A 21,527-nucleotide genomic window follows, 5' to 3' on the forward strand; every position below is an offset into this window, starting at 1 on the left:
CCAAGTATTCCTTGCTGTGACTTATTCCTGTGTCAGCAGTGAGAAGTTCCATCTTATATTGGCCTTTTAGAAGTTTTAAGAAATAAATTCTTTACAGTTAAAGCTTTTTTTTTTTTTTAAAGTGAGATCAGGAGGGTCAGCCAGTGGATTTTGGTGCTGAGGCAGGCCATTGGTGCCTTAAATAAAACCAGGTAGCTCAAAGGAAGTGAAGAGCTCCCTAGTCTGAGGACAGACCAGAGCAAAACTGTGGATTTCATCTCTGCAGCTTTGTGCTGTAGCTGTCCTCTTGTTTACATGGACATTGGATAAATGAAGCTGTCTCTCCATTCTTTTGATGTGTTTGGTAAAGTCGCCAACAACTAAGAAGTTGACATTCCTTTTATAGTATTAAATCCTTTCATTTCCTGAGAATTAAGAAAACAGCAAAAATAATGAGTTCCGTTACTTTATTGGTCAAGCACATGTTATTTTTTGTGAAAATGTTCCTATTGATGCATGTTGTGTGTTCATAGTACAGTAAAATATCCTCACTGTATTTCAGTGAAATTGATTTTCCTATGGAAAGTGTCAGCGTGGGGGTAATGATTGAAACTCAAAACTTGTTTGTGGAATTATGGTCTTGCTGTGTATTCATATATATGTATTCATGTATATTCATACAGAGTTATAAATGACACAGTGTTTTTAGAAATACAGATTAATCAAGCTTGATGTGTTTGACAGTTCTTTCATCCTTCTTTGGAGTTTAAGTTAACGATGGTAAATACCAGCCTCCAGTCAAAGTAGGTGTTTATTCTTGAATGCTGGTGTGTTTCCATTCTCTACTTCATCCTGGACTTTCTTGGTGAACTTTATTTTCCTAATAGCAGTTGATGATTAAATTCTTTCTGCAATACCTTCAAGATCTCAAACACACAACAGTAATACAGTTCCTGTAAGTGGTTCATTTGTTAATCTGAGCTCTGTTTTACAAGAATTGTATGAATGCTGCTTTCCTTTGAATTTGATCTTCAAAAAGAAATCCTGTTTTGTATAATAAGATGCCAGACTCACACAGATTTCCTTTCTTGTTTCATAGACGTTCCATCTTCAGAGCAGCCTGAATTGTTCCTAAAGAAACTTCAACAGTGCTGTGTCATTTTTGACTTCATGGACACGCTTTCAGACCTTAAAATGAAAGAATACAAGCGCTCCACTCTTAATGAACTGGTGGACTACATTACAATAAGCAGAGGCTGTTTGACAGAGCAGACTTACCCTGAAGTAGTTAGAATGGTGAGTTCTTTCTTTCTCATGGTCTCTTTTTAAATCCACTTGCAATTCCAGTTACACACTGTGGGTGAAATTGAACCCTGAAGTAGGTGGATTAAATGATGCCTTTGGCTGGTATTTGCTAGTAGATATTGCTTGGAGATAATTCTCCAAAGACAAAAATATTAATTTTTATGTATTTTTAATTAAAGTCAAGTAGATTATGGTTATTATAGTGTCACGGATGTATGAAAGGAAACCTGGATTGTTTCCTGATGGAGAAAGCCAGCAGCCATAAAATTGTAGTCCCTCCTGTTTTCTCCAATCTACCTTCCCTCTCTTCCCCAGTCTAAAAAATGGAATAATTTTTGCGAGTTTCTTATCTTTCTTTGAACTTTCTCCAAGTTCTTAGGTGTCTGCTTTAGGCAGAGATAGCCTAAAGTATGCAAGGATAACAATTTAAAAATAATAAATGCTAAAAATGTTGTATAGGATGTTGTGAAAATGTCCTGGTTGGGTTATGAGGACTCATTGGAAGTGCTGTTGGAGTGAGCAGGATTGCTCAACTATAAAGCCATATCCTGTATATATAAATTGTTAAATGATAGAGTTTTCGATGTAAAAATGGAAACAGTACCAGATGCTGCATGATGAAGAATGTTCATTGCAACTGGCAAAATCAATCACTGCTTTAAAATGTTTGTTCTGTGCTACTGTACAGAACCCTTATAACCTGTTCTCCAAATGAGAAAGCAATTAATTAAATATAGATTTGGTGATGTCAGTTTCCTAATGGTACTCTGGGATCATAGAATCCTCTGGCTATGTGCTGTAAGAAGAAAAATGTGAATAGTTTTTGCATTGCATTGTGTATGCTGCTTACTTCTTTTCTGACACTCGGATACATGCTGTGTTGCTTGTCTGTAATACTTAAAAATAGCTGTAACTTGTGACAGAACCATCAAGCAGTTAATCATGAAGGAAAAGAAACAGAATTAGGGGTTTATGAAAAAACCTTAATGTGGCTTCTTTGTGTGTGTGCATTGTCAGAAAGCCTATAATTATGAGTTCAGATTCTTTTGCCCCCTTCTGCACTGGACCTATCTTGTGAATGAGCTACTTGCTGTGTTATTTCTTCAGGATGTGAACTCATGCACCATTCAAATACCAGGCAGAATACAGAATGACTTTTTTTTTTTTCCCTCAATTTTTCTGCTGGTACTGCACTGTAGTATCTAAAGGATTTGCAAATGTTAGTTTAATCTAATGTGTACCCCTTGTGATGAACAAAGTATCTCACACCCTTTGCATAGAAAGAATGTTGATGCACAGATAACTTGAAGAAAATGGGGGACTTTTTTCTGTGTGTAGCAGATGCCTCCTAACTCATCCCCTCAGAGCATTTGGTAATTTTTGTAGCGTTTCTGTTACTGAGGTTCTATTCTTACCTTGACTTTGGTTATAGTTGTTTACTGCAGCATCTCCTGAATAAAAGCTCTGCAAGTTAGTGTTGCTCTAGTTTGGGCCTCAAGAAACAAGAAGAATTTGATTTTTAACTGCTTATAAAGTTCAATTTGAATCATAATTCATAATCTATGAAGTAATCTGATACTGAACTGTAGAAGAGATGTCAAACCCCTTTGGTATCATGTCCCACTGTCCCTGCAGTCACTTGTATTGATTCAGACAGCAGTTTTTCACTTAAGGAAATGATGTATTGCCTAAAGAGTTTGAAAAGCTCAAAAAAGAGTTTGAAATGGTTTTGAATAATTTCCTTAAATATAGTACATATCTACAATATGGAGGAGTTATAGGAAATAAAGATAAACCTAAATACTTCCTATGGAATTCATAGGTATTTACTAATGGAGCTTAAGAAATTCCAGTTTCAGCTTAGCTCCTTTTTGATAGAAATCTGTTCTCTCATCTTTTCCTTTCATTGCATCATGCCCTTCTTCATTCTGCTTTCTTCTACTTTGCATTTGTGGTGCTGAACCCAGGCTATTTCCTCTTCGGTGCTGGGATACTGAAGCAGGGGAGGACTGTGAATATTCTCATGTCCTGTGTCTGGCTTCTCAGTGGCCCCTGACTGCCCAAGCCTGATTATTTTTACAAGTAAAAAGATGCCTAAGTATTTAAGGAAATCAACATGTTTTTTTTTCCTGAAGAATTTCCTGAGAAAATTTTAAGTAAATGCAATAGTAAATTGTAATTTAGATTTTTGGATGGAAATCTAGCCTGCAACAGCCACCTGAGCTTTGGTGAAGGTGTAAGCAGTTGAAAGCTGGAGTCCCCTAATTGTGCCTGTCACAACCAGTGGTGTTCTTGGTGCATGTGCTGCTGGAAAACCACTTTGGTGGTTGTATTCCACGGGAGCAGGATGCAATGCTCTGATGCTGAATTTGTGTGAGTAAATCCATAGCAGATGCATGAATGAATCCTGAATGCTATTGCAGTGTTTCTGCTAAGCCACATCACCAGGGCTTTGGAGGCTTGCAGGTATTTTGTTCTTTGCAGATAGACTATCTGGTAAAAATGCTGTTTTTTTCCTGCTGATTTTTGCCTATAAAAGCAAGAGTTCTTCACCACTTTGAACACAGTTACGCAGACCCTAGAGGGAAAGGTAGTTCTTCTGATATTATATAGAATAAGCTTTCAGCATGTAGTGCCTGGTGAAGAGATGGCTCTAGTCACTTTGTGCTGAAGTACTGTTTTTTGGTATAACTTGTTCTTTGCAGTAAGTACACGTTCTTGTTTCAGGCAGTTTTGTGCCCATAATCATACACTGAGACAGACTTGAATGTGCATAGTTTACTTCATGAGTGCAACTATCACCTTCATATGCTTTTGGGGATTTTCACCAAGGTCTCCATCTGAGTTCACAAGGGAGCTATGGTCACATTGACAGTCTCAGATCTCTCATGATATTGAAGAAAACAGCAGTATCTATGTTCTGACCAAATAAGCATCCCTACTGCCTGCCTGTCACAATTGTCATGGGAGTGTTTGGATTGAAAGACCAGGATCTTAAAACTGATCAAAACAGAGCCGAGTTGTTCTATTTCCCTTTGAAAGATCTCTCTCCTGTTATGTTTAGTGTTCATGAATCTACAAGTTAATATTTCCTGCTTGTCCTTTTGGGCTGCTGTGATTTGGAGGTAAAGGGGAAAAAAGTTATTTTGTGAGTTCTAGCATCATCTAGGAACAGGGAAGAAAGAAGGGTGCACTCATCTTAAACTTTTTTTTTTTAAAGTTACGAATATTTATAGAGAAGCATCAATAGCTCAAGTGTTTTCTCACCTAAATTTTCTAAAATGCTCAAAAAAATATCTGTGGAAGAGACTTTTTTAAGGTTTTAAAGTGTATGTATATGTTAATAATCTCTGTTAGTGACCCAAAAGGTGTTTGGTTCTAGACATACAAGGCTAGGAAAAGGTTGCTGGTAGAATTCTTCCGAAGAGCTGAGATTTTTAATTGCTTCTAAAATATAAGGGTTTGAAAAAGTAATTTGTGGTAGCCATGTAACTTCTGGATGTTCTTCATGCTGTTCATCTAAATTTTATGTCATTGCAAGCTTTATCCATGCTTTTGTAATATTGCATGTTTTCATCTCCTTCTCTTGAGCGTGTGATACAATGTTGTATATAGTAAATGTGAAACCACTTGGCTGTTTGTCAACCTGTGTGCAAATCTGCTTCCTTATTCCACTCTCTTCAGCTTGATGCAGTTTCTGGCATGTTATTTGTTATTAAAAAAAAAATAAAACAGAATCTCCTAACGACCACCAAAGCAAGTTGCAGAGGCCTCATCCATGTTGTCAATATCAGTTGATGGGCAGAGTGTTTGGGATTTGTGTTAATGGCCATGAGCTGAGCAGAATTACTCAGGAGGGTATTCCTCAGCATGCTTCCCCTGCAGTTTGATGTGTTGTTCAGAAGTGCAGATGACATTCTTTAAAATTAGGCAAGTCTTAGGAAAAATGGCCTTGCCAATTAAGCCAGACTCTGCAAAGAAGGAAATGCCAGTAATAGGACTTTTTGAGCCAATAATTGGACACTTAATCTAAAATTTATTCCTGTCTGAGCAAAATGTGGAGGCTTAAACTAATGGTACTGATTTTTGCTGGTAGATTAAGCAGTGGTAGTTGAATAAAATAAATGTTTGTTATTATCTGTGGTATCCTGAAGGGTATTATGTGGTAGAGCTGTTTGTGTTTGATGGATGTTAAGACACAGATTGAGGAGACTGATCTATTTCTTTTAAAAAATTGATGAAAAAATTGACAAGCTGTTAAACTGAGAAGTCTGGATGAATCTCTTTGTTGGTGAAGAACCTTTCAGCTCTCCTACTTGCTTCTTTAGAAATTGTAAACCCAGGCCCTGACGTTTGTACAACATCAGTGTGTGTTTGCCAGCCCACAGGAGATGGCTAATGAAACTCTCTTCAGATACATCTTTTAGAATGGAATAGTGATACTTTGTTCTCTTTTCTAAGTGCTGAAATGCCTCTGGCTTCCCATTGTCATCTCTATCTTTTCTGTAATGGCAAATCAAGTAAAATAAGACTGTAATTTCTGTACAGCCAAAGTGAAACATCAGAGCAGATGTCATGTTGTGTAGAAGCTGTGTTAAGCAACACAGGGAAAGAAACTTGGTTAAATCAATACCCAAATAAACGCACACACACACAAAAAAAAGCATTTTAAAGGTCAGATTCTGGTTTGGTTTTTTTTGTCTCTTCTTTCTACTGACATAAATCTAGAGAGATTGCATTCAGTTTACTGCAGGTTTGTCTCAACAGATGTGAGGGCAGAGGCTGTTCAGGAGTTTGTTTGTGACAGACCCATTAAACATAAAGAATACCTTGCTAAGCTGTGATTTTTTTAGCATGTTGAGGAACCTATTTTTAGGAAGTGTTCTAGCTGTTAGACTTCATAGGCATTATGGTTTTTATATTTTCTATAGCTTTAGCTGTGTCTTATGACTAAGTATGACATCTTCAGAGTTTCTGTATTAAATGTTCTTGGACAAAAATCCTGCATGTATGTTCCTGTTGCTTCTTGTATTAAGTTTTACAATATAATACTGAAGGTCATCTTGAGTTTAAAGGAAATAAATTAAATAATATACTCTCACAAGAATTGAAAAACCGTATCCCTTTCTCGTGGGAATTTTATATAAGTTCAGGAATTCTGTAAATATTAGGAATTAATCTTGAACTTAGTGGAAGTGGAACAGATTTTGAAGCCATCTGAAATGCTGGAAGGGGGATGCAATGTCCTTTGACTGCCCCTCTCCCTCCCCCCCAAATGTTTTTTGATAAAAAAATCATCGTGTAGGTGCAGCCATAATGGAGCAAACATGCTATTGTTAAAAAAGTACATAAAAATCACATCATGTTTTAAATTCTGTTCTTCTTTCTTTAATGTGATGATTATCAATTCTGTAGAAGCAAGAAAATAATCTCAGATTTCTTTTATGCATTATTTCCAAATACTTTTGTTAGATGTTTTTGTTATTCACGTTCTTTATACACCTAGCTTGTGTTAAACATACAGTGCTTATTAAAAGGTGCTCTGTACTCCTAACAAAAAAAAACGAGTTGGAGGCAGCTCCTCTTGCAGCAGTTGTCTGTAATTACATTTACCTGTATCTGTTATTCCTGCAGTTGCTTACGTAGGCCTTGCATCTGTCAGACATTATCTGCATAACAGTTCAGTGGCCAGGTGTAAAGGAAAGAAATAAACTGGAGAAACGCTTTCTTGTTCCAAGAAGCACTTCAGCTATCTTTATTTATTTATTTATTTATTTATTTATTTATTTATCTATTTATTTGCTTAAAGGACCTTTACATCCCCACACCTTATTTTGGCAGTGTCATCCTCTTAAGTACCTTTAAAGCATTTTGTCTACAGACAAGCACAGTGTTAATCTTCTTCTGAGGGATTGTTTTCCTGGGTTTTGAGTTGTATGTTTTGTTCTTTAGTTTGGAGTCCAGGACAGCATGAGTTTTGTAATGCTGTCTAGAGTTCAAGTTCATGCATTGGCAGGCTTTCGCTTGGTCTCCTGCCTGCTCTGGAGGTGAGGGGCTCTTTGTGCTGGTACTGTGCATTAATTTGTTGCAGATACTTGAGCTACTGCTATGATTCTTCAGACTGTATTACAGAATTACCTGGGCACACATTAAATAAATAATTCCTGTACTAAATCATTTGAAAACTTTGTTACAAGGAGAGGGAGAGAGTGATGAATGGGGTTGCTGGTAGAGTATCCAGGCATGGTTTAGGTCTAGGTGACCTAGAGAGGAATTGCAGAGCTCCAGTTTCCAGCAGCCCTGGTTGTGCCCAGGGCTGCTGCTGGGCTGGGGTCTGGGCTAACACTTCTAATTCAGATCCAAAGTGTCGTAATTCACCTTGATTCTTGTTAGAGTGAGCAAGATTAGAACAAGGGGTTATGGCTTTAAACTGGAAAGGGAGAACAAAGAGCAGTGGCTTGATTTTGGAAGGGGACAGGGACAGATTATGTGTTAGGATGGAGTTCTTGACTCTTAGGTTTGGGAGCCACTGGCACAGGTTGCCCAGAGAAGCTGTGGCTGCCCCATCCCTGGAATTGTTTAAGGCCAGGTTGGATGGGGCTTGCAGCAGCCTGGTCTCGTGGAAAATGTCTCTGCCTGTGGCAGGGTGGATTGGAATTAGATGACCTGTAAGGTCCCTTCCAACCCAAACCATTCTGTGGTTCTATGAGAAGTTTTAGGGTCTGTAAATTTGGTTTGTTTTGGGCAAAGCATCCACTGCAGGAGTATAGCTACTGCTATATCACTAGAAAGCAACTCCTCCCTCTAAACATGCATGGTGTGGACATTGCACCTGAGCACCAGCTGTTTTGTCCTACAACCTCACTCCTGTTGTAGTTCTGCCAAGAGAAGCATTGCCCAAGGATTTTGGGTTTATTGCTTCCTCATCTGTATGGATGGAAGCTGCTACCACCACTGAAGTGGGTGATGCTAAGCTAACAAGTTTAGGAGCCCTGATCCAGAGCTAAATTCTTGCAGGTTATTGATTGAATTTGTACAAGACTTAAAGGTCAAGGGAAAATGAAAAGAACTGTTTTCCCCCCCAGCCTATGATCTGGATTGTTGACTGTGTTCACAATCCAATGTAGTTCATTTTGATGCAGCCAAGTCAAAAGCAATGCTGCTGGGCAAAAGAAGGCACATAGTATTAAACCCTGAAAGACTCTATTCAGGCAAGCAGTGGTGCAGAAAAGAACCTGAGCATTGTGGATTCCTTATCATGAGTACCTTAATATGAATTTCTGGTACACTGCACTGTGCAAAGAAGTGAATGTCGATAAATTAATATGACAGCATGCAGGAAAAAGAGGGAGATGGTCTGGCTTTTTATACATACCCCAGTACACTTGTGCACAGGTGGGAGGTCAAAGGAAGGAAGCAAAAGTAATCACAGGATTAACAACAAACACAGAAACCAACAACTGCCTGGGTTTAGGAGCTTTGTTTTTCCATTTAACAGAGGTTGAGAGTTGTCATGTCTGTATAAAAATACCTATCTATAGATAGGCACATACTGTTTATGCAAATATATATACTGATGTAAAAGAGATCTGGTGGTTTAACAAGAAGCAACAGGGTATCAGGCAGATACAACCTTGAGATCAGAAGCAGTGCTGTAGTAAAATCAGTGAAACTTTAGGAAAAGAGAGCTGGTGCTGCAGTTTATAATCTGTTAAGGTAGAATTAGATACTACATTTTTTAAGATGTTCTTTAGTCGAACTTCTGGGAACAATTCAGTGGGTTTTATAGAGAAATTATAGCTGAGTGACTCCAGTAGTTGCTTCAGGCTCTAGAATATGCAAATCCATAAACAGTATTAAAAAACTCCACATATGCAGATGTGTTTCAGAAGGACAAGTCCAGTGCCTTTTCCAGGGGCCAGTGTTGTCTCCAGGTTAGCATGGCTTCATGTTATGACTTAATTACATTTAATTGCTTCTCTGTGTTGTTATTATACACAGCAGTTTAAACACTGTGAACAGAGATACTGGGTTTCAATTTTATATGTGCATGGGGTTCATTTGGATGATTCCACATATTTTTAATTGAAGAACAGGTGTTTCCTGTAAGCTAAATGGATATCCACTTACCCTGTTTCTGCATAGAGAATGTATTAAACTTTGCAGTGTGTGTGTGTTTGTTTTCATTTCAGCTTTCATTCAGGGAAAGTATTGCTGATAAAAATCTTTGTTTCAAACAGCACAGAGTAGAAGTGCTCAATTCAATTTGTGAAGTGTTTCTTTACAGAGTTACTTTCATGGCACTCCAGTGAGGGGCAAAGAGAGGACTTCTCAAAAAATGAATTTTGACTTCTGACTTGAGCCTCTTACTACCTTCTTTTCTAAAAGTTATTTCAAATATAAATGTGGTGATAAAGCTTTCTTGAAGCTTGATGCTTTTACATATATATTCATAATTTTACAGTCTTGCATTGCCAGGTACCAGCCATCAGATCTGTTCAGAAATTGCATCTCACTCTCTAGAGGGGTACAGAGCAGCCTTCCCTGTCTTGTTTGTTTTTAACAAATTGATATTGACTTGTAATTGCTTGGAAGAGTTTTTTGTCTTGCTTCTGGTTGGAGTTAGATGTTAGATCAGACCTTAAGAAGAAATTCTTTATTAAGAGAGGTCAAAGCACTGGCACAGGGTGCCCAGAGAATTTACCCTATCTTTGGAAGTGTTCAAAGCCAGGCTGGATGGGGCTTGGAGCAGCCTGGTCTAGTGGGTGGCATCTCTGCCCATAGCAGGGCCTTGGAAGTAGCTGACCTTCAAGGTCCCTTGCAACCCAAACCACACTGTGATTCTGTGAGTTGTGCCTGACTGACATACTGACACAGAGCTCAGAGGTTTCTGTGTGTCTCCAGTCTAGAAGTCTGTCATTTCAGCATTTCCAGTTTGATCTTGAATGCTTTTGATTTAGAGCCAAGGGGTAGATTTAACTGCGTGTCAAGTTGGTTTCTGGCACTTGGGTATTCAGATTCTATGTGGTGGAGGAGCTGTGGTGGACTTTGTACACCCAGTTTGGTGTGTGCTTCTGAAAGCTACAGCCATGGAGAAGAGGAGGGTTGCAGGTATTTTTGGGGACAGAGAGGGGACTTCTGTCTTGAGACAACTTTGCAGAATATTAGAGTTCTGGTTTGCCTTCCAAAAAGATCATCTGGGCTTGCAAGCGTTTCCTAATCAATGGCAGATGGAAGTCGGTATTGATGCATAGTCCTTTGTGTTGGCTTTGGGAGAGGAGTCACTGGGGATTGTGTATGCAGGCTGGCAGGGATGTGCTCTGGCTTTATGATCCAAGAGAGGTCAGGAGAGAAATGATTCAGCTATCCAGCTGGAGGAATTTTGGCATACTGCTTGGGCCCAGGGATAAATACGAAATAGCTGCCTTATGCCTCACTGAGAAAAAGTCTTTCCAGATCTGATGTACTGTGTTCCTGTCTTAGTGTGGTGGCTGTCAGGGTCTCCATTGTACAGCTGGGCACTTCATGCATGGAAGGACTTGTTGCCTTCAGTTCTCCCTTAGAGGCTTATGAACATTAACCACCCAGAGGCTACTGATTTAGATAAGCATGCTGTAAATTGACACTGCATGTAAATGAGCTATCCTGCTGTGTTGTGGTGATTAATGTAACTGTAATGGCACACATTATCTCCTAAAGTTATGATAACCTGGGGAAATCACTTAAAGATGACCTGTTTTGTCTGTTCTCCTCAGCAGAATATCTTCATTTTGGCTCCACATAGGTTATCTTTACTCCTAATGCAAAACAGAAAATTAAAGAGAGCAAACTGCATACTAGGACCATATTCTAGCTTGCACTGCATTTACTCCTACATGTTAAATTTCTCATGCAAAAAAACCCCTGCTTTTGTGTTGCCTTGAGACTGGCATTTCTTTAATAGGCACTCTCCAGAAATCATACTAATTTTCTCCCAAGCTCAAGTTCCAGGTGTCAGTGCTGGCACTTAACTAATTGTTGCTGAACCTCTTATACTTCTGTCATGCTGGTAAGACCCTAGCAATAACTGCTTGAGGCTTGGTTTGACTTGAGTCTTACAGGAATTTGTCTCTGTTTAGCTTTTCATTCTGAAAGTATGTACTTTGCCTTGCAGGTCTTGCTTGTGCCATAATTCAGTATTTGTTCCAGTTTCTAAACAAAACAGCTGATGGGTGATCTGTAGGTAGAAGTTTTAGTAATACAATAGTTAATAGTAAAAAGTAGTTAAATTTCCAGAAAAAAAATCTTTTTTGTTTCAAATTAAATTTATAACAGGAAAAGGAAAAAAAAAACCTGCCTTTGGTTTTCTTAGTTTCTTATTTTGATCCAAATCCTGAGAGAGTTGGGATTTTTGACTGGGAAGCATTAACAAAAAAATGCTTGAGTAAGTATTTTAGAATCCCAGATGTTTGGATTCAAGGTACATTTCCCACTTTTTGCTTGGGAATCGTTTGGGCTGCCTACCCTCTTTTGTGTTCTGCCATAGAAACTCTGTCTTGCTAATTCTTATCACTCTCCTCCTCTCCCTGCATTTTCATATCGGGGCAGTAGAAGAAGGAGCTCAGGAATCCTTGAGGAAAGACAAACTGTAACATGTGTGTATTCCTGGAATAGTTATTTGACCTCTCATAAGATTAGAAATGTCTCTTTGTGAAGGGACTCTTGAGAGAAGTGAATGAGCTGGGGAAGAGGCTGGAGGGAGGAGAACAAGATCTAATGAATGCTGGCAGTCACTCTGCTGGTGTTGGTATGGGGCAGGAGGAGTTCAGCACCCATCAGCACGGGCTGGAGTAAGTCTGTGTCTGTCCAGGCTGAAAGCAATGCTGAGCTTTACAGAGTGGGACTCCTGTAGAGCCTGTAGGACTGGAACTGCAGTGGCACACACCCTCTTGTGGCAGGAAGGGACAAGTCCCAGCACAAACCAGTGTGGCCTCTTGTTTTCTGTGCTCCTTGGTTTGCTTTGCTCACTCTCCTGTGTCCATCGAACATTCCTCACTCGGGTGCACCACGTGTGCTTTCCTGCACTTACCTCTTTCATCTTTCTGTTTATGCAGTGCCTGAATCTGTTCTGTTTGTCTTGCAAATTCTAAAACTTCACCCTATTTTAATCTGGTTTTATCAGTATTTGGATTGTATTTAAACTGTGAGCTTTAAAGTGCCCTTTCTCGCTAAGTTGCCAGCATACTGAAAATAGGCCTTACAGACTAAAACATTTACAGGAGCAAAAAAGCTGGAAAAATAAACAAGGATGCTAAGAATATACTAGTTCTGTGTCTTAAATAGATTAGATTGTCTGAACCTACTATGAAGGGGTCATGTATAGATTAGGGGATAACATGCTGCTTTTCCCAGCTGTTTGATTAACCAGCTTAGAGATGGGTCAAATGCGCAGCAGCAGAGTGCAAGGAGGGCACATCATCAACATCAGCACCTTCCAAGTGCAGAGAGGCCCTATAGCATGTTTGCAGCTTATCACATTTGCTGCATAATCAGCTGTATGCTCCATTCAGCACTCTAATTAACCCAGGAAAGGTCTCTGGCTCAGTCTTTGCTGATAGCATGAACCTCACAAAGCCAGGCAGTCTCACCAAAGTGCCTCTAAATAAGATTAGGCAAAGCGAGCCAGCCATGAAATGAAATGTAGGCTAAGTGTCAAGCATATACTGTTATTTGCTTTCATTTATTACCAAGTTCTGTACTTGGCATGAGGTGTCCAGGCATCTAATGTTTGAGTAGCACTGGCAGCTCCTAACAAGTGCTGACAGATGAGACCTTAATCATTAGTGTTTCTCTGTACAGACAAAAATAACCAAGTGCTGTATGACAACACTTATAAATATGTGTTGATGGTATTTCCTACAACTCTTAAGCAGTCCTGGCTCCCATTGATGCCCACCAGGGTTGGCAATTACATGTTGGTGGGCTCCTCTGGAACATGGTGCCAGACTGGATAATGTTGGGATATCAGAAGAAAGGAGAAAAGCCAAGGCTGGTGGCAGGTTTGTAAAGTAGCAGTTTCCTTAGCCCTGTGCTGTTGCTGAAGATCCTTGTCAGACAGCAGGAAAAAGAAATAATGTTTAAATGATGGAGGAGAGAGCAGATACAAATATACAGAGACCTGAAATCTATTACCTGTTTGAAGAATGGATCTCATCCTCCTTTCTCTGCCTTTTCAGGTATCTTGCAATATCTTCAGAACTCTCCCACCTAGTGACAGCAATGAATTTGATCCAGAAGAGGATGAGCCCACCTTGGAGGCATCGTGGCCACATTTACAGGTTTTTGATTATTTATCTCAGAAGAAATTCTTGTCATTGCTTAGTGTATCTAATAATTTTCTCAGCTTTATTTTTTTAACTTGTGAATCAGAACTAGTCTGTGAGACACTAACATTTATTAATACTGTTTATGATTCTAATATAATACCTACAGAGATGGGAGAGAACTTCGTGATATTTGCAAAATGTTAAAGCTTTCTTTCAAAATTATATTGATGGTGTTCCTCATAATCCTGTTTTCCTTCATTGATTTTAAAATTGCTTTCCCAACTGCTTTGATGCACAAGTGCTTTTAAACAACTTCAGCATGTGCATTGTGAGGATGACACTGCTGGCATTTTTGCTGTATTGAGGGTGGTTAATACTCATATGAAGATGCACAGGTGTTGGCAGCTGATCAGAAAAATGAATGAGAAGCTGTATCCCTATCTTAAGTCCTCATTCCTCTCCTAGAGTCAGGGTTTGCTTCCAGGTGTTTGTAGCAGGATTCAAGCTCACTGAGTAGCATGCCTTCCTCTGAATTTCAGTTGTCAAAGCAAGGGATTTTGAGACCCCTATGTGGAATAACACTGCATGCAGGTCTGGAGTTAATAGCACAAGAAAATTGTGGACCTGTTGGAGTGGGTCCAAAGAGAAGAGTGCAAAGATGATCAGAGGATTGTGACCACCTGTCCTTTGAGCACAGGCTGAGAGAACAGGAGCTGTTCATCCTGGAGAAGTCTCCAGGGAAACCTCATTGCAAGCCTTCCAGTACTTGAAAGGGAGCTTATAGAAAAACAAGGGAGAGTGACACAGTCAGATAGTGATAGGACAGGGGGACATTGAGATTACACTTTTTTTAAGAAGTTCTTGACTTGTGAGGATGGTGAAGCACTGGCACAGGTTGCACAGAGAAGCTGTGGCTGCCCCATCCCTGGGAGTGCTGAAGGCTGGGTTGGATGAGCAGCCTGGTCTTGGGATAGGTGTCCCTGCCCATGGCATAGGGGTGAAATGAGGTGATCTTTAAGGTCCTTTTCAACCCAAACCATTCCATTGTTCTGTGATTTTGAATGAAGAACTAAACTGGAGAAAGCATCATTGATACTGATGCAGTGCATTCCTTTATAGAACATATAGACGAAGATCCTGTGTGTGTTAGTCAGGATAATGACTCACACCACTGATAAATTGACAAGAAGTTTGCTTGAATAAGTTTGTGGAGTTTGGGAGTTTTTGTGAGCAAAGGAGTAAAATTGATCTCAGCCTGAAATGAGAGTTTTATTTTACAGTTGCATGCACAATCCTGTGAGCGGTTTGCTTCACTCTTTTGTGCTCTCTAATTCAAATCTGTTGAAATGTAGGTTCATCCCCCATTTATATTTAAATTTCACAAAAAATAAGAATCTTCAAAACGTCAAGACAGCTCTGAGGAGCTGTGCCTGCCTGGAAACGGCACATTCAGTGACACTGGTGCTGTAGTTCAAAAAGTCATTGCTTGCATGGAAATGATGGAATTTCTTATCCAGTGGATGACTTACCATTGTCAAGAAGAAATTCACCAAGCATTTGTGAAAAGTCGATGGAATTGATTTCCTGATGATTTAATGTTGGTGTTATGTAAGCTGTCACTTTTTTCTAAACCTCTCTCCTGCTTTTTGATTTCCTATTGCTTGCTTTGAGAAGTCAGAGAATGCTGTTACAAAGTAGCAGCAGCAATTTTGCAACATATTGCTGTCATGGAAAGGTTTAAAATATTTTAAATATAATTTTTAAGCTTCCTTTCTCCTTTCAGTATTAATATTCATACTCATTAAAGACAAAAAGAAACGAAAAAGTTTTCAATGGCTGCTCTTTATGAGAAGATTCTGCAAAGAGAATGGGTGGCTGGTAGCTCATTACCAGTGGCAGATCAGAGTTGCTGTTTTGAGGCCACAGCAGTCTCTGTTTCACTTCACTTCTTGTGTCCCTGGTTTTTATACTCTTCTTTTTCTGCACTAAATGAAAAGTCTTGCTGTCCCACTGAAGAGTTTAGGTAGAGAAGGAATTGCATGAAAATAAGCAGATTTTCTCCAGCCCTGAGGCTAATCCTTACACAAAATTAGGAACTTCTGAATAAATTCTGGTTTGTATTCTTCTTCTGTGTTTCAAGTCGTACTAGAACACTACTCTAAGCAGTTTCTAATTTAATTTAAGTATTTCCAACTGTTCCACCAACCCCTTCAGAATTGTAATGTCTGTATTTGATGTGACTTCAGCAGTTCAGAGGGCAGTTTAAATGTGCTTCCCAATTACTCTAGGAAGCTTTACAAGATGATAACAAGCATTACAAGATGGCAATGCCTGTTCTTGATGATGAAATGTCTTTGACTGGAGTTAAATAAACAAAGGCAGCTTAAAAAGATCATGTAATTAATTTTAAGTAAAAGGTGGCAATTTGATAAAGGATACTTTTTAACCCCCATTTTTAACCCCTTGTACTGGGGAAAAATAAGCATTTAATCTTATAACAAAATAATTTAGGGAAGTACTAAAAATGTAAACCATAATCAAGTCATAAACTAAACTCGTGTTTTGTTTATTTTTTTTCTTTTGCAGCTTGTATATGAGTTTTTCATACGATTTTTGGAAAGCCAAGAATTTCAGCCCAGCATTGCCAAAAAGTACATAGATCAGAAATTTGTATTGCAGGTAAGCTGGTGTGTTTTTCTGTAAGGCTTAGTTTTGCATTTGAAGAAAAGATCCCTTAAAAAAAGATATTGTTTAGAATTTGAAAGTGTGACTTCATTTGAAACAGAAAAAGGCTGAACCAGCATCTCCAATGAAAGTTTTCAATCTATGGAGGTAGTTAAGAAAGGTGTGTGTTTATATGTCAGTCTCTGTTGCTATAGATACATAAAATAGATGGTTTAGATCCAGTCTCGATACCTCAATCAAAATATTTGACTTACTGGTTTTGAGATGGAGCTGAAACAGTAACTGTTGAAAAATGAAAAGTTTACTACCAAGCAGTCTCAAAATGCTGTTCTCTCTATCTAGAGATGCTACTTGAGCACCAGATTTGATGTGTCTTAATAATGTTTATACAAACAGAGGGGGTTGAAGGAAGTTGTTTTCTGGGGTAAGCCAGGGCACTCCACAGATACATTCTTTGTTTTCAGATTTGAGAACAGGCCTGTCTTCCTGGGTTTTTGTATAACTGCAAAGTCAGAAAGAACTTTTTGCTTGGTGCTGTCTGTAGCTTGCTTTTGAAGTCAGGGAAGTTTAGAAAGATTCCTGTTTAGTTAGAAAAGGGAGTTCCTTCTAGGCGGACACTTGAATGAAAAAACCAGCTAGAGTTGGCAGGAGATACTCAGCAAATTGGAAAACCTTTCTCTTGCCCCTTAGCACTCATGGAGCTTTTATTTTTCCTGCTCAGACAATAAAAGTTGTGCTTTTACTGTTCATGTATGTTGTTTGGATGAAGAATACCTGAAAAATGTAATGAAAAGAGCAATTTCTGTCCTTACATTCAGAGTTTCAAATAAGGGAATTCAATTTCCTTCTCGGTATCACAAGATTTTCTTCATCCTACAAAAGCAATAGGATATACTTACATTTTTATTTTATCTGTCTCCTAAACACAAGAGCATTTTTCAAACCTCTGGTGGCTTCCTTTTTGTTCATCTCAGTACTGATTTGACAAGGAGGTGCACCAATGTGTTCATCCAGTACCTGCTGGAGATAAAAGAAGATGCATGATAAATCACTCCTGACAGGTTTTTCCAGATTGGTTTTAGTTTGGTTAGATAGAGCAGGATTGCATTAGGATGAATGCATGTTCTCTCCTTCAAAATCTAGTAAAAATAATTCTTAGGTGCTCCTGTTCTGTTCTGCTGAACTTGGTCATGACTGGCGATGTCCCACTCGCACCCTTTTAACACATTCAAAACTGTCAGTTTGGCACAGGAGAATGGGTCTGTAACAAGGATTTAAATATTTTTTAATCCTGTTAGTTTTCATTTAATCTGCTAAATGGAAGAACAGTATCTACTGAAAGAGATTAATAGAAAATTTGAAAACCTATGTATCAGAAAATATGACATGACAATTAAGAGGTCAAAGGAATTCTGAGTATTCTTGTGTTCTTCCAAGTGGTTTGGTGATGCACATTTTTATATTGCTGTGCACAGTGTGTCAATTTAAAATTCATATTTTTCTATAAAAAGTTCTATTCAGCCATATATATATATACACACACACATACATACACAAGCAGGTAGATCTATTTCCATGTGTGGAATGACTTTGTGGTGAACTGGAGGAACTGGGGTGCCCTTCCACTTCCTGTTGTATTTGTTATGTGCCAGAAGTAACTCTGCAAATGAAATCCCTTACACAGGAAAGCAGTTTGGGACTTCAGAATATTAAGCATTTTGGTGTCTTGTGACACTGACAACACAAGTGGGACATTTGGAGTATTTGGAATCAGCTTTTCCTTAAAATAAATTTTTAATTTTTTTTTTATTTTAATAAAGTATTTCTTGGCAGTAAGGATGCCTGTATGAAAAAAGTATATTAAAAAGTTATTTTTTTAATGGAATTTTTTCAATCTTTTTGCTTGTTTACTTGCTTTATGTTTATTTTTTTTTTTAAGTATAGCTGTATTTCTGGTTTTCAGCTGTATGTTTTAATAAAATACTTTATTTACCAGTGTAGCTGTTCATTTCTAAATCCTGCTTATGTACAGTTTGAAATGGTTGGCAGTGGTTGCTAAGAGACATATATTCAAATATATCCACAAGTCTCTGTGTTATGTAGGTTGCTATTTTGGAAAATTAATTTCCCTTTTCTATGTATGTTTAGAATAGTCAACATAAATTATGGAAGTCTTGCAGCTTATCCATAAAAATAAGACTTTATTGTTGAAACGTAATAACAAATTTGACATAGCAAAATAATTGTCTTATGTGTTTATTTTGTTTAAAATGAGAGACTGAGTCATAGTTTAGCAGTGTTACCAGAGAGGATCTGCATAAGAGAACTGGAAATATAAATACTTTTCAATCCAGTAAGAAAACGAAAAACATAAGTGCTTCTAGCTGTTTGCTGTCTTAGGCTGAAATGTGCTATTTGGGGAAGGATGAGGTGACTATTTATTTATTTAAATCTAGAACTAATTGAGCAAAGCAGTGTGTTTATAACCTCTGGAGGGCAGCTGACAAACCTTGTACTTCCCTCATGAAATTCCCACCACAGCTTCTTACTGCAAGGAAAATACTGTGAGAGGTCTCATTACAAGCTGCAGAAATGCTCAAAACAATGAGGAAGAATGTGTGCATCAGTCCAAGACCTGGATGTTAGAAAGCAAAATCCCAGACAGCCTAACAACTTTTAATCATATTTTTTCCTGTCTTTTTTCACCTCCTCAAAGTTGTGTAGCACTTCAACAGAGATCAGGTGTAGCATGCATACACTGACATATCTACTTGTAATAGGTATTTATAATTTATCTGCTTGTGAATCTAAGGTAATTTTGTTTTCTGCCATTCCTGTAATGATTTTCTGACAGCATCTTACCCATTTGTAAGACATGTTTGATAAACTGTCTTTATTTCCCTTGCAGGACAGGTACTGGTTGACAGTTGCTATTTTTTTCCATGCAAGACAGATACTGGTTGCTTATGATTACTAGAAATTACCAAAAATTCTCTATTTTCTGCACATTTGTGGCAGTTGGTTGTGCTTTTTGCTTTTAAGTAAAGTTTACATCTTTATTTATTTTATTTACCTATATTATTTTTATCTTTGGATTTATTCCAAACATCCACCAGAATAGCCAGTGTTGTGGTGTCACAAAAAAATGAAGAAGGTCACTAAGGGAAAGCTCATACTTTTGAAGCAGAGGATTCAAGGGGAACAAAATAAAGATCTGCAGTTGATATATTCCTGTTGCTCATTTCCTGCCCTTCAGGTGTCACTGTTTGGGGTATATTTTGTACAATACCAGACACTAAAACATCTTCTCTCTTGGCTGAGTCTCACATAACCATTTTGCTATTTATTTAAGAGTTACTTAGTAAATGTGGGTTTTCCCTTGTTTTTTTTTTTTTTTCTTTGTTAGTTGTTTTCTTTTGGTTTTTCAATTTGCATTGATAATGAAATCACCATTTTTTTCAAAGTGAAGGATTAATTTTCTGTGATGCTTTTGATCTGTGGCAATCGGTGGTGATCCTGTGACAGCAGATCCAGAGCTGGCATGGACTTCCCTGTTGAGTCTTTCCACAGCATGAAGGCCACACAATCACTAGGAAGGCTTAAGAGCTCATCATATAAATTACAAGCAGTTAGAAAAATGTGACCTTGACACAATGTTGTGAGAACAAAGTATTAGATCAAATGAGGATCTTCTGGTTCTGTGGAGTCAGGGAATGGTGGATGGTAAAAGTCAAACTGTCTTACCATATTTAATTTTGGGGACAAGGAAGGCAGAATTTTGTAGCTAGTCAATCACAAATTTATTATTTTGAGTTTTGTGATGTTGCACTGAGGTTCTGGCAGGTTTTTTTTAAATGCTGGATATCTACTCCTTGGGTACCATGGATATCACATGCTTTCATTCATGTGCTTTCATGAATTCAGTTTGATACAGAAATCTGTGTGTCCTGCTTGTCAAATGTCTCCTGTTTCAGTTCTCTTTTTCCTTTAAACACAGCTGTTGGAGCTGTTTGACAGCGAAGACCCTCGAGAACGAGACTACCTAAAAACAGTCTTGCACAGAATTTATGGCAAGTTCCTGGGTCTTAGAGCATTTATCCGAAAACAGATTAATAATATTTTTCTACGGTAAGTTGTGGAAGAAGGTGCTTTTCACTTATGAATGCTTTAGGAAACTGATATATCACTTATATTTAACTTTTCTTTTTTTAGATTTGTTTATGAAACTGAACACTTCAATGGCGTAGCTGAACTGTTGGAAATTTTAGGAAGGTAAATAAGTCTTTATTTATTATCTAAGTCAGGCTTCCCTTGTAGACAAGTGAGGATAGTGTCAGATTTGGAAAAAGTATTATGATAATCCCTGATTCTGAAAACAGATGTGTGCACATGCTCATCTTTAAGCCCATGTGCAAATCTCTGTCATATCTTTGCCAAGAATATATAACTACATGGAAGTTACAGCCAAAGTCTTGGATTGATTTTATGTGTATGAGTGCATTTAACACTCCTTACATACTGGAGGATTATTTTCTTCTAGCACACTTAGCAGAGTGAATGTTTTGAGTGAATCTAATTTTGGTAGGTTAATTGCTTGAGACCACCTTCCTTACATGAATTTACAGACCACATAGACAAGGTCTTATCTGTTTGGCAGCAGGTTTGTGCAGCTGTTTTTGTGATTATTCCTAATGGGAGCTGGATTGCTACCTAGATACGTAGTGCCCTGCTAGTATAAAACAGGACCAAAGTCAGCACCTGTTTACAAGTGCTATTTGTAAACAGGTGATGACTGATAAAAATGTTTTCATCTAGAAAGTGTTTGTTCAGACCTCAGTATTTCTGTCTGTGATGATGACACTAACAAATATTTCTTTTCTAATTTCCAGTATTATCAATGGTTTTGCTTTACCTCTCAAGGCAGAGCATAAACAGTTTCTGGTGAAGGTGCTGATCCCTTTACACACTGTCAGGAGTTTATCACTCTTCCATGCACAGGTAGAAATTACGAAAATATTTTCTGTTCAGTAAGAATTATATGCATATTTTTAAGGTTGCTTTTTAAACTTAATTACGTGCCTATAGAAAGTGTGAGAAATTATAAGTGTGGAAAAAATACAATAGATTTTATTTTCAAAATTATTTCAGTATTGTTTATATGGTAAGTATCTAGCTTCTGTTCTAATTAGATAATTAAAAGCATAACATACATCTGTAATATTTTGGAAACATTATTTAGTAGTTAAGCTCTCT

At 38.0% G+C, this 21,527-nt stretch overlaps 1 protein-coding gene across 3 annotated transcripts in view; it reads left to right on the forward strand.

The window, feature by feature from the left end:
• Nucleotides 1–21,527, forward strand: part of PPP2R5E (protein phosphatase 2 regulatory subunit B'epsilon) — a 68,430-nt gene that overhangs the window by 38,557 nt on the left and 8,346 nt on the right. For all 3 annotated transcript variants that reach the window (XM_062494834.1, XM_062494836.1, XM_062494835.1), the window contains exons 3-8: nt 1,079–1,275; nt 13,500–13,601; nt 16,176–16,268; nt 20,272–20,402; nt 20,487–20,546; nt 21,164–21,272. In XM_062494834.1, coding sequence (XP_062350818.1) covers nt 1,079–1,275; nt 13,500–13,601; nt 16,176–16,268; nt 20,272–20,402; nt 20,487–20,546; nt 21,164–21,272 — 692 coding nt within the window. The remainder of the gene's footprint in view (nt 1–1,078; nt 1,276–13,499; nt 13,602–16,175; nt 16,269–20,271; nt 20,403–20,486; nt 20,547–21,163; nt 21,273–21,527) is intronic.

This window comes from Cinclus cinclus, chromosome 6 (assembly GCF_963662255.1).
Source record: "Cinclus cinclus chromosome 6, bCinCin1.1, whole genome shotgun sequence".
Taxonomy (NCBI): domain Eukaryota; kingdom Metazoa; phylum Chordata; class Aves; order Passeriformes; family Cinclidae; genus Cinclus; species Cinclus cinclus.